Raw genomic sequence first — 16,783 nt, forward strand, 5'->3', positions numbered from 1 at the left:
GTGTAGGACTAAGGCTCTTCATACGTATTCTACCGGTTAATAAGCAGATCACGGAAATCGATATCTGACGCCATTTCAAAATCCAAGACTGTGACTTCTGGTTTAGAAAAAGTTGACGAGTAGATAACAGAAATCAATATCTTATGCGATTATAAAATCCAAAATGGCGACTTCCGACTCAGCAAAATCCACTTTAACTCTACCACTAACGGGTTGACGAGTAGATGACGAAAATCAATAAGTGACGCCATTATCATCAGTAATTGAGAGGAAGCTCTTCGTGCCAATAGCTAATTGGAAGACTTCTTCCCTCCAGACATTAGAATTTTGAGTCCCCAATGCACGTTCTCAAATCTCACAGGAAAAGGCTGCGGTGATTAAATTAACATGTTAACACTGTTAACACGGATTTCTTAACGTGGCATTAATCGCAATCATTCGAACGCATACCGCCACGCGATTTTGAATGATCCACGTACGGAAGCCTCTCCTCCCAGCGCTAGCAGCCTATAAAGGGATAGAAAAAAGTATGCGCCGTTTTCATTTTTTTAGTTTTAGTTTTCATCCAGCGATAATCGCACCTCGGTTGTACCTCATTGGATAAGCCACTGCGCAAAGCTACTAACTATAAGCGAGGCTTGTTATATAGGATCAATTGTTATGAAATGAGTATTCTGTTATAGTATTGCTATTTCATTCTGATCGGGAAGGAGAGCCCTTTCGAGTTGCTAGTTTATTTCATGTTTCCGCTTGGACCACTCTCGATGGACCAATGATGTCAGCAGGAGATATAATTTTGATAGTCGTTCTGATCGGGTTGCTATGGCGCCATGGTGGAAACTGTTATCATCAGGCAGGCCCGAAATCATTTCCCATTTGTATTTATGTCTTCCTCAATCGCAGCCTACTGTCCTTGACCAGCATATATTTGATAAAATGATAATAGGGAACTAGATTGGAATCATCATTTCGTACAAAACTCGACTTGCTTTTGTTTCGCTGATAATGTCGTCAACTAATGCGCAATTTCATTTCATGTCAGACCGAGAATTGTTCGAAACGTTTCAAAATTATACTCAATAAGTTCAAAATGTTCACCAGAATTCCAAGCGATAGCCGTTGCGGTTGATTTGATTTCATTTCCAATGAATGGCCGTGGCGAGGGGAGAAATTCCATACACACCCAGGCGAACAGTGCCGTAATTAAAATATTTCCAGCATAATTTCCATTGTTCTTGGCAACTATGTATATAAGTCGACATAGCATTCTGGCTCTGATTGTGTGCTCTCGACCTCGAGGATGTCTTGAGTGGGTAGTGGAACATGAAACGATTATTATTATCATTGTATCGACATCGGTATTTGGACTAGATTATGCTCAATCGGGATGCTTCGGCGAATCGGACCGGCTGGCAAATGTGGATCCAATGACACTGTGCATTCACGGCTTCGCCATTCTCTAGGGGTAATTGATTTGTCGCGATATGAATGTGCAGTTAATGATATGCGAAAATGTTGTAAGATAACAGAATCGATTGGTTTCGTAAATAATGGTAGGGGAATTATGGTTAAAACCGACACCTTAAGCTTAACACTTTTTGTAAGTTGCCACAAAACCAATAAAATTATATTTTTAATTCACAATTCTTCCTCAAAAAATTCTTAACAAGATTTAATTTTTTCAGCTCTTCGAAAAATTAATTTCATTAAAAATCTTTTTCAGATTTGATTTTTCGGACTCTGATTATCAACGATCATACATAATACCATTGTCTCATTGTGATAAAGTTCGTATATGACAAACCAAGAGAACACTAGAAATTCGGTTTGATGAGCTTTTTGCAGAAATAGCAAAAGCTTCGATAGAATCAGATAAACAAAAATTCCAATTTTTTATTTTTAAGGAGACTTATAAGAAATAAACACAATAAAAGTATTTCTGTGTATTTCAGCTATTACTATAGTGTGCTAATAGTGTAACTGAAGTGTCACAAAGATCTCCAGCCTTTTGTAATGAATCGCAAGTAAACACAACCATCTTAACAGTGTGTCGGTTTTACCCTAACCAAAGGGTGTCGGTTTTACCCCAACAGCGCACATTTTTTTATAAAAGCAATTAAAAATATTGAATTTCTCAAACTCGTCTTTAATGCACCTAGTTGATCATAGGAAAGGCCGATAATAATAGGTACTGAAAAATGGGGTGATTTGAAAAGCTTTTGTTCGGTTAAAACCTTAAAATCTACCAACGAAATTTTACATCCAGACGAGTATGAACGCTGCTGTCGTATGTTTTGTTTATTTTTATGACATTCGGCGTACTAACGTAAATCCAATTTTTCTTCAAATGCTCTACATAAACGTACTAATAATAATGTATCATTATGAAATGAATAAAAATTTGATTTCTAGGAAAAATTGTGGGGTGTCGGTTTTACCCACAGTGTCGGTTTTTCCCACAATTCCCCTATGTTTGTCCTGGACAATAACAGATAGTATTTTACCGAGGAAGCTGAGTAAATTTTTATATTATCACGTTTCATTATAAATCCGAAGCATGCTTAATACTTCGTAAAATATTATATATTTCTGACAATGAAAATGACAATGACATAACATTTTATATGAATATAAAATACAAAGCATATGAGTGAATACGATTGCGACTGTTTCGGTTTTACTGCTTAGCTAACAATTTGAATCAAAAAATAATTTCCCAACTAATATATTAAATATCTGAAAATGTGTATTTCCTCCTCACACACTGAGTAGCATGTAGATTGCTGATATCAAAGAGATGAGAATTTAATTTTAGTATGAGTTACACCAATGGAAATTGGTAGCAGCTGTGCCATCCATTTTTTTATCTGCAATCCTTATCATTGTACAAACATTATATTTATAATAGTACGATAGCTATATCTCCTTAACTGTTAAGGTTTTAATTTTGGTTGGATTGGGCTATCGATCCCTAAGCAACTATCATTAGTTAATCAGATAATTAAAGATGAAGTCGTTGAACAGCGCGTTGTTTTTGGTGGATTTCATATAGACTTCATCATTGATTATCTGATTAACCCTTAAATGCGCAATGTTGTTTTAAAACAACATTGCGAAAACCATCTCAAAATTATCATAGTAACGTATTAAAACTGTTAGACAATTTTCAGAAAATTTGAAAAATATTGCTTTGCGCCTTTAAGGGTTAACTAATGATAGTTGCTTATCGATTGCCCAATCCAATCAAAATTAACAACGTCTTGCAACAATAACGTAGATGCGTTGACTATTTGTTAGATGCATGTTTGGCTTCACGTGCCGCGTAACTGTTTACGTTTATAAGCCTATCGTCCACAGTCAAAGAAGAAACACTGATATACATACTGATTACGACTGCTTAGTTTGGGCAATTGTTTAGAGAGAAAAATCCCGTTGAAGGTTTGATTCAACTAGTACTTTCGTATAAGCCATCAATAAACTATTTTAAGTTTGGGATCTCCAAAACAGTCAAGCCAGATCAAACCAGACAGAGGAATTTTTGAAGGAATGCTCTGAAGATGTGTGATTATAGAAAAGTAACTTCCATAATCTTACACCTTCAGAGCATTCCTTCTAAATTATTGTCTGTCTGGTTTTAATCAGCAGAAAGCTGTCGAGTAACGAAATATTGAATGATGAACTTCCCAATACTTTTCACATTTCAAGTAACTCTGAACGTATATTCTATACAATGACTACATAATTGAAATTATAATTCTGTAAAAGGATGGAATTAGGCGATGATGGAGCTTCGCTGGAATCGAGATTCTATACACGTCCGCATCAGAAGTTTCCGTCTCGGCATGGCTGTGAATGAGATTTAGGGTGTTCAACCAATTTAAATTCGCTTGCTGTCGCATAACTTTTCATGTTTAGTCTGGAGATGTGAACAATGCCAAAAGCAGATTTAATGCTCGTGTGGGTTTGGTACAAGACTTAAGCTGACGCACAGTGTCGCCTAGCCGGACAAAACCTCAAAATTTTATTTTAGATTTTGCATGTTTTAACATTTTTCTCTGTTTCTTAACAGGTTGAATAGAGTCTTTTCAAAATATTAAGTTCCGAGGACGAAAGTTCAATTTTTTACAGAACTTCAAAGGTGAAATAGATGATGAATTCTAAGAAAAACTGTTTTCAAACCTAAGTTATTCAAATGAATATATCTTTTTAGCTAAGATTCCGATTAGGGTCGAACTGGTTTCATTTGAAAAGATATTCACTGGACTTATAGCTGCCATACGATTTAGTCGATACAAGCCTTTCCTATCGCTCAGACCTGAAAAACAAATAATAAATCGTGCAATAAATTAAAGTTATAATGTTTAAAGTGGCTGTCCTTTTTTTGAAACAGTTCGGAAAGATCGTTTGTTGTTCATGATACTTGAAAATTAGTGTACTTTCCGAAAATGAACATCTTATTTTGCCCCTTTCTGCCCGGAGGTATGAAAAAAGGGGATTTTTCATGATATGGCTGAAAGAGACGCATGGTAGCCTTTGATTACCCAGGGTTCGTAATATAATTTATAGATGTGTCTTTTCATTATCAACAATTGAAAAAATGTGTATTCTGCTAAAAATTCACCACTCCTAATTTTTGAGAATGAATTTTCGGAATGCACTTTATATTCGTGAATGTGGAATTTTCGAAGTGCCAAAATTTTGAGGTAATAAAAAAAAACAAAAAATAAACATCAAATGTAAATTCAGCGTCACAAAATAGCCTAAATGTAAAGTTTTCATCAAATTCGGGCCACTTTTGAGGTTTTGACCGACTTCTGTATGAAAGGTGATCACTGTGTGACGGCACTCTCGGGTGTTCTATTTCGGGAAAAACTTGTTCTCGTTTAATTGTCGAGATCCTAACATATTGTTGGCACACTTTCCCTACCCAAGGTTGAGGGGTTTGACGGTATTGCAAACATCATCAAGCATATTGCGTGCATCAGTACTACAGAAAATCTGACAGACAATTGCTTTAAGATGGTTATTGCATTACGCTTCGATAGTGGTACATCGAGGAGACCGAGAGAGTTTATGCGCCTTTTTTATGTTTTTTCATACTCTGCACCTGTACATACCAACGCTTAACCACTAGTTTGTGCGCGGTGATGTGGCCGACTGGCGGGTCGACGTGGATTGACTTTTGCTGTGTGCCGTGTTTGCAAACATTGCTCCACAATTTGATGGTGGTATACGTGGACGAGGCTCACAGTGGGAGTCATTGTGTGTCCATTTATCGGTCGACTTCGTCATCGTGCATAGACTAATTAAATTAATTTAATAATTAAATAAATTTAATAAATACAGAAGAAGAAACTTATTAGTTGTCGTTTTGTAATAATCGTAGTTTTTCGTGCTAGTGTACAATTATTATGTGCTGGTCGTATGTATCTGTGTATGTGTTCGTCTGAGTGTTTATGACAGTTAGGTCAGGGAATCGATGGAGAACTGGCGTATATGATAGAATAGTGGCTAATACTTCCGGTGTTCAAATTGTGCATTTGCTGCATTTAGAAGAGTTTGATTGCATGTTACATGTGCTTTTCTATTCTACTTCATTAGTCTGTTTTTTTTGTACATCTATTAGTTTGCTTTTCCATTACTGATGTACACTTCTAATCAAGCTCTTTGCATCTTTTTTTCTTTATTCGGCATGGCATGATTCCTTTTATTAGTAAATCTCTACTATACGCTATCTATACTCATATAGGTACAAACGCTCGTGGTTCGCGATAACATAAACCTGGTCACAAACGCGACCATTCGCCAACATGAAAATACTTCGGTAGTTAAGTAAACGCAGCACCACTTCAAAACGCGGTCTCAAACATTAACCCACCACTCCACAGTGGTCCCAAAAAGCAAAAAAGGGGTTTTTTAGATTGCGTCAAAACGGTTTACTTTAGCAATATAGTATCTGTAGCACCTCAACGATCATCACCCTCGCAACCCACCTGCAATATCAACGAGGCTTCATCGCAGTGATCGTTCTCCATCTGTCGTGCTCGATGCACAGGCAGCGGCTATCGATCGAGTGATCGATCTTTATCAGCCGTGCTCGATGCGCGATCTGAAGCCACCGAGATGCATTGTGTGGTGATCGTTTATTGGTCTGTTGTGCTCGATGCACAGACCGAAATCAAAAAAATCATTTGTTTAAATTCCCTATACCTTTGCCCTGTGTAAAATATTTTTTCTTGTTTTCTCGATTCTTGACTTTTGTATATAAGCCCGTAGGCAGTAGCAATAAATCGTTAGTTTACTAAATCAAACCCAACCGAATACTTCTACCGCGTTTCTAAACGATCCGATAACCATAAATTGGTGACCCCGTTTTAAAAAAATGGTGAACGAGGACAAACCAGGCACTGGAGCAGGCAACCCAAAGGTACCGGAACAGCAGCAGGAAGCCAACGTGGACACCCTAAACCTGCCACGACTGAGCCCGCCGGTGATGACGCAATCCAACATCGAGTCATACTTCATGTCATTGGAGTTCTGGTTTGCCGCTTCCGGTATTGGAAATGCCCACGACACCAAGAAGTACAACATCGTCATGGCACAAGTGCCACCAAGCAAGTTGACGGAGTTACGTTCCATTATTGAAGCCGTCCCGCCTGCCAACAAGTACGTGTATATCAAGATGAAGCTGATTGAACACTTCGCCGACAGTCAGCAGAAACGTTTGCAGCTCGTATTGTCTGATATGCCGCTTGGTGACATGAAACCGAGCCAACTTTTCAACGAAATGAGGAGAGTGGCTGGAAATTCGTTTTGTGAACCCGTGCTGCTCGACCTGTGGGCCTCCAGACTTCCACCGCATGCCCAAGCTGCCGTGATTGCCTCCAAAGGGGACCCGACAGAAAAAGCTACCATCGCAGATGCCATCGTGGAATCCATGGGCCTTCGTAGCATCAACACCATCGGTGCGAGCGCACCGAGCACACCAGCAGCGACCGCTAAAGTTACAACAGAATCGCCTCCTGACAGAATTGAAACGCTCCAGCGGGAAATCGCTCAACTGACCAGGATGATCAACAAAATGTTCCGCTCAAGCGAAAACCCACGGGAGCGATCACGTTCCCGCAGCCGAAGCAAAGTGAGTAAATTTCGTGATAATGAACCGTCCTATGACGTCTGCTGGTACCACTCTAAGTACGGAAGGGAAGCACGACGGTGCCGTAAACCGTGTTCCTTCGGACTAGCAACCAAGCCCAGCAACCAACAATGACGTCGTCCAGTTGATCCTGCGTTGGAAATTGGCGAACTTTCCGACACAGCCACACTATTTCGCCTTAAGATCTCGGACACAATTACCAACATGAAATTCCTCATCGACACCGGTGCGGATGTGTCCGTCATCCCGAGAGATCTCAAATCAACCCGGATGAAACCAACGTCATTTAAATTGTTCGCCGCTAACGGAACACCGATTAAAGTGTACGGAGAAGTTATGCTGAAGGTTAGTCTTGGCCTCCGGCGTGAATTTCTGTGGACATTCCTCATCGCAGACGTGTCATCAGGGATCATCGGTGCAGATTTCATTTGCCACTACGACCTGCTGATTGATTTGAAACGTCATCGTCTCATCGACAACACCACGAAGCTGGAAGCGATGGCAGTTTTGACACGGACGAGTGAGTACTCTATAAAAACATTCAGCACGTCATGCCCCTACGCCGAGCTGCTGGCAGAATTCCCATCCATCACCAAACTAGCAGCACCCGGTACAGTGAGTGCATCATCAACAGTGCATCGCATCGAAACCACCGGTCAGCCATCATACGCCCGGCCGAGACGTCTTTCATCAGACAAACTAGCAGCAGCGCGCACAGAGTTCGAACACTTGATGCAACTGGGAATATGCCGCCCCTCGTCCAGCAGCTGGGCCAGCCCACTTCACATGGTGAAAAAAGCGGATGGAACCTGGCGCCCGTGTGGAGATTATCGTGCGCTGAACGCTCAAACCATCCCCGATCGGTACCCACTACCATACCTGCAGGACTTTACTACCATTCTGCAAGGAAAAACCATTTTTTCCAAGGTTGACTTGCAGAAGGCATTTCATCAAGTCCCCATACATCAAGACGACATCCCGAAGACTGCGATCACCACGCCGTTTGGACTGTTCGAATTCACATACATGACGTTCGGACTTCGGAATGCCGCTCAAACCTTCCAACGGCTCATACACGAGGTACTACGAGGATTGGACTTCGTGTTCCCATATATTGATGATATTTTCATCGCATCATCGTCAGCAGAGGAACATCGTGAGCATCTTCGGCAGTTGTTTACCCGTCTACAAGATCACAACTTAGCAATCAATGTTGCAAAATGTGAGTTCGGGAAGAAGGATATAATTTTCGTTGGCCACTCAGTCTCGGCCAATGGAATTCGCCCATTGCCCGAACGTGTTGAAGCAGTCAGCAACTACAAACGCCCGACAACAGTGAGGGAGCTAAAAAGTTTTCTCGCCACAATCAACTTCTACCGAAGGTTCATCCCGAACGCCATCGTGGCTCAAATACCACTTCTCAAGATGACTCCGGGGAACAAGCGCAACGATCGGTCTCAACTAGTGTGGACAGAGGAGGCCACGACAGCATTTGAGCAGTGCAAAACACAACTCGCTCAAGCAGCGCTGCTCGCACACCCCGCGAAGGACGCCGAACTATCTTTGTGGGTGGACGCATCCAGCATAGCAGCCGGAGCTGTTTTACACCAAGTTGTCGATGGTAACGTGCAACCATTGGGCTTCTTTTCCAAAAAGTTCGACAAGGCCCAACTGAAATACAGCACGTATGATCGAGAACTAACCGCAATCTACCTGGCAGTAAGACATTTCAAGTATATGCTGGAAGGTCGAAGTTGCCACATATACACCGACCACAAGCCGATCGTGTATGCATTCCAGCAGAATCCTGAAAGAGCCACCAGTCGTCAAGCCCGTCATCTAGACTACATCGGACAAATAACAACCGACATCCGACATGTGAACGGGAAAGAGAACGCAGTCGCAGACCTACTCTCTCGCATCGCAGCTGTGCACGCAGTGCCGTCGGTGAATTTTGAAGCTCTCGCCGCCGACCAACAAACAGATGATGAACTGCGAACAATTCTGGAAGGTAAATTAAAATCGTCATTAAACCTCAAACAGTTTACTGTTCCAGGCAGTTCAAATCAGTTGTATTGCGACTGCTCGGATGATCGCATTAGGCCCTTCATCACGAAAAGATTTCGTGACCAGTTTCTTCAAGCCACACACGGACTTTCTCATCCTGGTACCCGTGCTACAGCCAAACTGATGACGCAGAGATTCGTTTGGACAAACATACGGAAGGATAGCATCGCTTACGCAAGAAGGTGTGTACAGTGCCAGCGCTCAAAGGTGAACCGGCATACCCAATCACCCCTCCGCCGGTACACTGCACCTGAGGAAAGATTTCGTCATATCAACATTGACATCGTAGGTCCTTTTCCACCAAGCAACGGGAATCGATACTGTCTCAGCATCATCGACAGGTTTTCTCGTTGGCCTGAAGCGCTACCTGTGCCGGACATGACAGCGCCTACTATCGCTCAAGCCCTTGTCTCAGGCTGGATATCCCGCTTTGGTGTACCTACACACATCACCACGGACCAGGGACGCCAGTTTATGTCGGCACTCTTCACAGAATTGGTTCGAACGTTCGGAATAAGCCATCTACGGACTACGCCCTATCATCCCCAGTCAAATGGTATCATCGAGCGATGGCACCGAACTCTCAAGGCAGCCATCCTTTGCCACAACCCGGACCGTTGGACCGAACATCTTCCCATGATTCTACTCGGATTGCGTACCGTCTACAAAGGTGACATCCGTGCTTCGCCAGCAGAGATGGTGTATGGAACAACACTTCGCATACCGTCGGAGTTCTTCCACGAAAATCCCAGCAACAACACTCAATCGGAATTCGCAAATGAACTTCGAGATGCCATGCGTATGCTGCGACCACCTGACACGGCATGGCATGGAAAAGGTAATGTGTTTGTGCACCCCAACCTCAAAACGTGCACAAACGTGTTTGTACGCAACGACTCCATAAGGCCATCATTATCACCACCCTACGACGGTCCATACCAGGTGCTTAGCCGAAACGACAAGCACTACCGAGTCAACATCAATGGTCGGAGCGTCAACATTTCAATCGACAGACTGAAACCAGCTTACATACTCGACGATCACCAGCCATCAGCACCCGTTAGCGATCGTCCAGCTGCAACAACATCGGAGCCCCAACCGGCGAGATTCACTCGATCAGGACGACGAGTGATGATTCCACTTCGATATCACTAATCGTCGCGCTCTCTAAAAAGGGGGTACTGTAGCACCTCAACGATCATCACCCTCGCAACCCACCTGCAATATCAACGAGGCTTCATCGCAGTGATCGTTCTCCATCTGTCGTGCTCGATGCACAGGCAGCGGCTATCGATCGAGTGATCGATCTTTATCAGCCGTGCTCGATGCGCGATCTGAAGCCACCGAGATGCATTGTGTGGTGATCGTTTATTGGTCTGTTGTGCTCGATGCACAGACCGAAATCAAAAAAATCATTTGTTTAAATTCCCTATACCTTTGCCCTGTGTAAAATATTTTTTCTTGTTTTCTCGATTCTTGACTTTTGTATATAAGCCCGTAGGCAGTAGCAATAAATCGTTAGTTTACTAAATCAAACCCAACCGAATACTTCTACCGCGTTTCTAAACGATCCGATAACCATATATCTTTAAGAAAGTTTCTTGGAATAGAACTCCCCTTCTTTTCGTCTTATCGGATTGATGATTAATCCCCCCAAAAGTGAGTTATGAAATTTATTTTCTTCAATAATTCAGATAGACAAATACTTACTTCGGCAAAGTAGTAGAAGAACTCGTTACAAATATTTTATCTGAAGGCTTCAACTCTCTATCTTTTAAGCTTTTTGAGATATGGGACATAATTTGTGAAAGGCCGCTTAAAACAGTTTTTTCCTCATAAGTTTTCTTCTAGATTTTTTTCTAGAACATTGTTTGGACTATTAAACTGCATTACTTTGCAGAAGACGGAAACTTGCTATCGCTAGTATGTGAGGGGATATTCGCGTTTTTTATTGAAAATAGCTATTTTCCAATGCCGATAACTTTTAAACGGGCAAAAATGGACAAACAACTTTGTAAACAAATTAAAGTGCAAGAAAAGCACAATAAATGCTGGAAAAATCAGATCTCCCCAAGGCGGCCCTCTACCTCTGTTCTTGTATGTGTGACAGTGTCTATGGGTGAATGGTAGCGTTACGTCATCAATACTACATTTTATAGGCTGTCTTTGTTTACTACCACTAGCAGTTTTGACGCACGCTAGAACCTTATTTAGAGAGGCTTTGGCGCACGTGCAACCAAAGGGCAAGAAATCAAATGCATTTGATGACGAAATAAGATAAACTTCAACTCGAGTATTTCCACAGAGGGCCGCATTGGGGAGATCTGATTTTTCCAGCATTTGTTGTTCTTTTCATGCACTTTAATTTGATTACCAATTGGTTTGCCCGTTTAAAAGTTATCGGCATTGCAAAAAGAGCTATTTTCAATCAAAAAACGTGAATATCTCTACACGTACTAGCGATAGCAAGTTTCCGTCTTAGCAAATTAATGCAGTTTAATGGTCCAAACAATATTCTAGAACATTTATATGATGGAAAAAACTATAAAAAAACTTATGTTGAAAAAAACTGTTTTTAAGGGGATTTCCCAGATAATGCTCCCTATCCCAAAAAGATTGCAAGATAGAGAGTTGAAGTCTTCAGATAAAATATTTGTAACGAGTTTCTTTACTACTTTGCTCAAGTTAATATTTTTCTATTTTATTTTATTTTTTATTTTATTTTCATATCTTCGGTATACACCGTACAGACGATTTTTAAAACTATATATTTCTTATGAGTAACTTATATCTATGCTTGGAAATCTTACGTGTATGTCAACAGTCTTTCGAGAGCTCCAGTTGTTATCATATTCAACAGACAAACAATGAACAAATTTAATAATACTCTACAACATATTGTAAACATTAACAACATTAACGACGTTACAATTCATTCAAAACAACTCAGCACAATAAGAAAAACATTTCACTTGTTGCCTAGAATTATAAGCGAGTTGATTCTCAATAGGCAGGTTTCCATGTTGAGTTGCGTAAACTGATGAATTCTCGGTGTTTCACTCCCGGAGGCCAAGTAGAATTTTTCATTGCTACCGATTTCCATTTCTCGCATACGACGACTTTAAATGATGCAAAGTCAAGAGTTTCGCAGTTCTTCCATTTGGGTACTAACTTTTTAACTTCCACCTCATCGACCTCAGTAAGGCTTAGCGACTCAGATACCATACAGCTAACATCACTTTCAGTTGCACACCCGTCAATGTTCGTAAGGAATAGAGCGAACTTTTTTCCTTCCTGCAGCGAGTCGGTCAGATCTGGAACAACAGATCGGTGAATACTGCTTACTTTCGATTCCATTGCTTTCCGCGTAATCGAAACTGGCGTAGAGTTACGTTCAGCATGAGAGTTTGGTTGTTCATTCAACGAGAGAGCGTTGTATCTTAGGGTAATTTTATCGTTCATGCATTTTATTTGCTCCTCCATCTGCTTTGGTGGACTGGAAGGCTCAACCACATACCGCGTCTTGTGGAAAAAACACAGACATTCGTCACAAAGCCATATTAAATTCTTGCTGAGGCTGTAAATATTCATTTCACCAAGTCCAACACACTGGGCGTGAAAACTTTGCTTACATCGGCCCTCACACATCGCGTCGATGTGCTTCCCGAAACAACAACAGACAATGACCAATTGTTAGCTTGTTTAATTATTAAGGAAAAAAAAAATCATGGAAAATTAGTCATGAATTCGTGAACTGATCCATGATACCTAGTACAATAGTCATTCGTTTTCGTGAAAAGTTCACGAAATCATAAAATATTATTCATGTATTCGTGAACCGGTTCATGATTCCTAGTACATGATTACGGATTTATCTACTATCTATTTGCGTGCTTGTGATATTTAGAAGATATCCCTAATCATTTACTATTTCATGCAACATGGTTATGAAATTTTTACGTGAACTCTTTCACAAAACTTGGAGTATTATTCGTGGAATCATTTTTATCCCATGTACTTTTTTATGAAATACCTAGCTGCTAGCGACCAGTACTAGGTACAAGCAGTAGATATGAAAAAAAAACTATTAGGACCTCGACCTCGTTATTCAGTTGGTAAGGTTCATTTTGATGTCCGGACAGAAAACTAAAACTGCACTGAGAACCCCAAATAGTGTGTAGATATAGTTCACAGAACCAGATATCGCGAATGAGTCTTATTTTAATGATCCAGTTCATTTTATCACGATATTCTGAGTAAAAAAAAACCGTAAGTAACCCAAAAATATTATATCACGATAAGGCGAAGAGAATTTAGGAATAACATGATAAAACTGCTGATATCATGAACATTAGTTACACTACTCTTTAAAAGTAAGCTGTAAAATAAAATATCATGATAACATGAACAGAAATTACGAAAATCGTGACTTAGAACCTGAAATCATGAACACAAATCACACAACACGTGACAAAAATATTTAAAATCGTGACAAAAATCCTGAAATTATGACCATTAATCACTCCACTCATGCCTAATATATCACGATAACGTGAATTGAAATTACGAACATCGCGACTAAGATCTAGAAATCATGAACTCTAATCCCGCTAACGTCATGAGAATTGACAAGAATCGCGAATAAGCTCTTGAAATCATGAACATCGTTTGTCGACTGTATATTCCCAAATCATGAACAAGAATCACAACAAAAACTACACATGTCCAGGGAACAATAACAGTAACCCTACCAAACATTCTAATGTAACGCCATGTATATATTTGAGGTTTATTATTCATAATTTCAGGAACATGGTCACGGTTTTCGTAAATCGTTCTGTTCATGTAATCGTGACTTTTTGTTCATGAATTTATGAACGGATTTTTTTTTTTGCGTGTATTGTTGGTGAGATTGCGCGCGTAATTATTTGTGGATGATTGAAATGGCATGTTCGCCTTTGTGACCAGGTTTGTGTTATCGCAAAAGCCACGAACGCTTGTATGTTGTGAATGAGAGAGATTGTGAGTGTATGTAAGAGAATATGCAATTGATTTCGTTGAATGTTAGTATGAATCTAATTTAAGATATAGTAATAAAAAGAAAAGTAACATTCCGAATAAAGGGCAAAAAAGATGCAAAGAGATTAAGCGTATATATTGGCCGATATTATATTTGGTATATATGAATAGTTAAGAAGTAAACTACTGGAAGTACATCAAAAACAGACTAATGAGGTAGAAGAAAAACCACACATGTAACATGCAATCGAATGCCAGCAAATGTTGTTTATTTATTTTTTTTCCTTTTTTTATTAACGACTAAGAGTGAGTCAATTTTCTTTTTTTATGTTTTTAACGACATTCAATTAGCAATGGGCTGGAAAGTGAAGTATATTTTTTAAATTTAAGGGTCATAGTACTCAAAGGAGAGTAAGGAGATGAAGGAAGAAAGTTTAGAAAAGCGTGGAAAGGGTCATATGAGCAAGCTTAGAGTTTACCGGCGACATAACCCTTTGTCTGCTACCGCAGGTTTATTTACCATGAACGACAACTGTACTAGAATTTTATCATGCTATGCTGAGCGGGACTGGATAATTCACGTGCGTCAGTGTTCTAATTGTATCCTAGTTTATCCAATCAGGTCTTCCCAAATGAGTCGAATCAAATGCATGAATTGAACATACTAAAGAGTGATTAACGAACCCTAGGAAGGATCTCGATGCACCACTATCGAAGCGTAATGCAATAACCATTTGAAAGTGACAGCCTGTTGGAGGTTCTTTATCACTGTTGCACTGATGTTTGCAATACCGTCAAACCCATCAACCTAGGGGAGCGGACTTTTGTAGGAATTTTGAACCAATAACATGAGTAAGCCAATACAACATCTACTTCCTCCATCGTAGCAAAAAAGGAAATTTACAGTTTCGTTGAAGAGTACTACTTCTATTGATAAAGCAATTATTGGCGTTTCTAGTTTTCTTCCGTTAAAAGTACGAAATTTTGGACTGTTATTTATGAAGATTTTTGGTGGTTTCCAATGGGAAAACCAATCGAAATATTGAGTTAAATGGAAAGCAATGATGTGAAAAAATCACCCCAGATGCAGCGTTCGAACTTGCAACCTTCAACTCAATATTTCGATTAGTTTTTCCCATTTAATGCCCATGGTATTGAAGCTTATCTCAAAACGAAAATAACGATTCGAGTGAACAGAAAACTTATGCATAATTCGTAATTGCATCCCTATCAACTTGCAGCGGTTTCCCCTAGAAATTCAGTAACAATTCTCATAATTATCCATTTCTAATTCCATCACAACATTATCGTAGATATCGTTTGTAAAAAGAAACTTACAGTTCACGATGTAATTTTGTTTCGCATTTTCGTGTTGTACTTAATAGAACGAATTTACCTATTTAAACATCAGATGAAATTAACCAAGCATTACAATCAATAGCATTCTTTCGAAATCAGCTATCAACTTTCGCCGTAGATTCAGCAAAGCTTGGTACGATTGTTTTTAATCGTTATTTATATTACCAACGGCAGTTGTACAACATTAGTACACTTCAGGCAATTGAACAAATTGCCTTTCTTTGCTTTTCTCCTCCAAAAAAAGACATAGATGAATTCGAAGCACAGACAAACAGAAATGCTTCGTACTTAATGTAACATATTCACAACCTACAGTGGAAGTAGTCATTCAAAAAAAGTTTCAGCACATAACATATGTGAATTTAATGCTAAGCGCTCGTGCTGGTACTACATATAAAGTGCGACGTGTGACAATGATAACAAGAAAAGGTCCAACTGTCTATGCCGGCAGCAGCATGTACCGGATCCCCTCATTAAGAACGAATAAAAATCAAAGTCTGATTTATTTCCCATCGAATCAAATGTTATTTTGTCGGCTTATCGACCCACACAAGAGCTACGCTGTTTGCCCTCATCAGCTCCAAAGTGGGCCCATCCGGTAAACATTGAGTTAAGGACACATGCCCCCAGGCCGTATCAAATCGAAAAGTTCCGCCAACGAGGAAAGCAATGTTTGTACATATTGTCGTTTCTTGTCTGGAAGCAGCCACTGCTATTTATATTTCCTAGAATGTATTTTTCCCACGAGATCCGTCGACCTACGGAACAGGGAGAACGGATGACACAAGTAGTTCAATTTTTCAATGTAATCAAAATCGAAAGGTCAGCAGCTTCCAGATTTGCTACGGAACGCCCAGAGAGAAAGAAAATCCGCCGGTTGAAAAATGACTTTGTTTTGCTTTAAGAAAGCAATTTCAAGTGTTAAATAAGCAAAATAGAAGAACAATCGGGCGTAAAAAAAGGAAAACATTTATTTCGGACGGGTGCCTTTCGTTGGATCTGAATGCGAAATAAGGAACCTTTTTTATCTTTGAAAAGATGTTACCCGCCAACAAATTCATTTACGGGCAGATTATATCTTCGCTGTCGGGGAATGACGCAAGTAGCCTCTTAAGGTAAAAGTTGAGCGAAAATTCGGTTGAAACCTGAAACTCCAACTCATTAGCCAGATTGAAGCCCAAC

General features: G+C 40.0%; 2 protein-coding genes across 6 annotated transcripts in view; both read left to right on the forward strand.

Annotated features, from left to right (window-relative positions):
* The window catches only part of LOC131692748 (ras-related protein Rap-1b), a 250,214-nt gene that overhangs the window by 185,698 nt on the left and 47,733 nt on the right, over positions 1 to 16,783 (forward strand). The gene's annotated exons all lie outside the window — the stretch shown is intronic.
* Positions 6,383 to 7,270, forward strand: LOC131686835 (uncharacterized). Its single transcript, XM_058970830.1, has one exon. It carries the CDS (start codon positions 6,383 to 6,385, stop codon positions 7,268 to 7,270), a length of 888 nt encoding a protein of 295 aa, XP_058826813.1.

Source organism: Topomyia yanbarensis, chromosome 3 (assembly GCF_030247195.1).
Source record: "Topomyia yanbarensis strain Yona2022 chromosome 3, ASM3024719v1, whole genome shotgun sequence".
Classification (NCBI taxonomy): Eukaryota; Metazoa; Arthropoda; class Insecta; order Diptera; family Culicidae; genus Topomyia; species Topomyia yanbarensis.

Excerpts from the sequence above, each read along its gene's own strand:
- LOC131686835 (XM_058970830.1), top strand. The coding sequence starts at position 6,383 with ATGGTGAACGAGGACAAACCAGGCACTGGAGCAGGCAACCCAAAGGTA.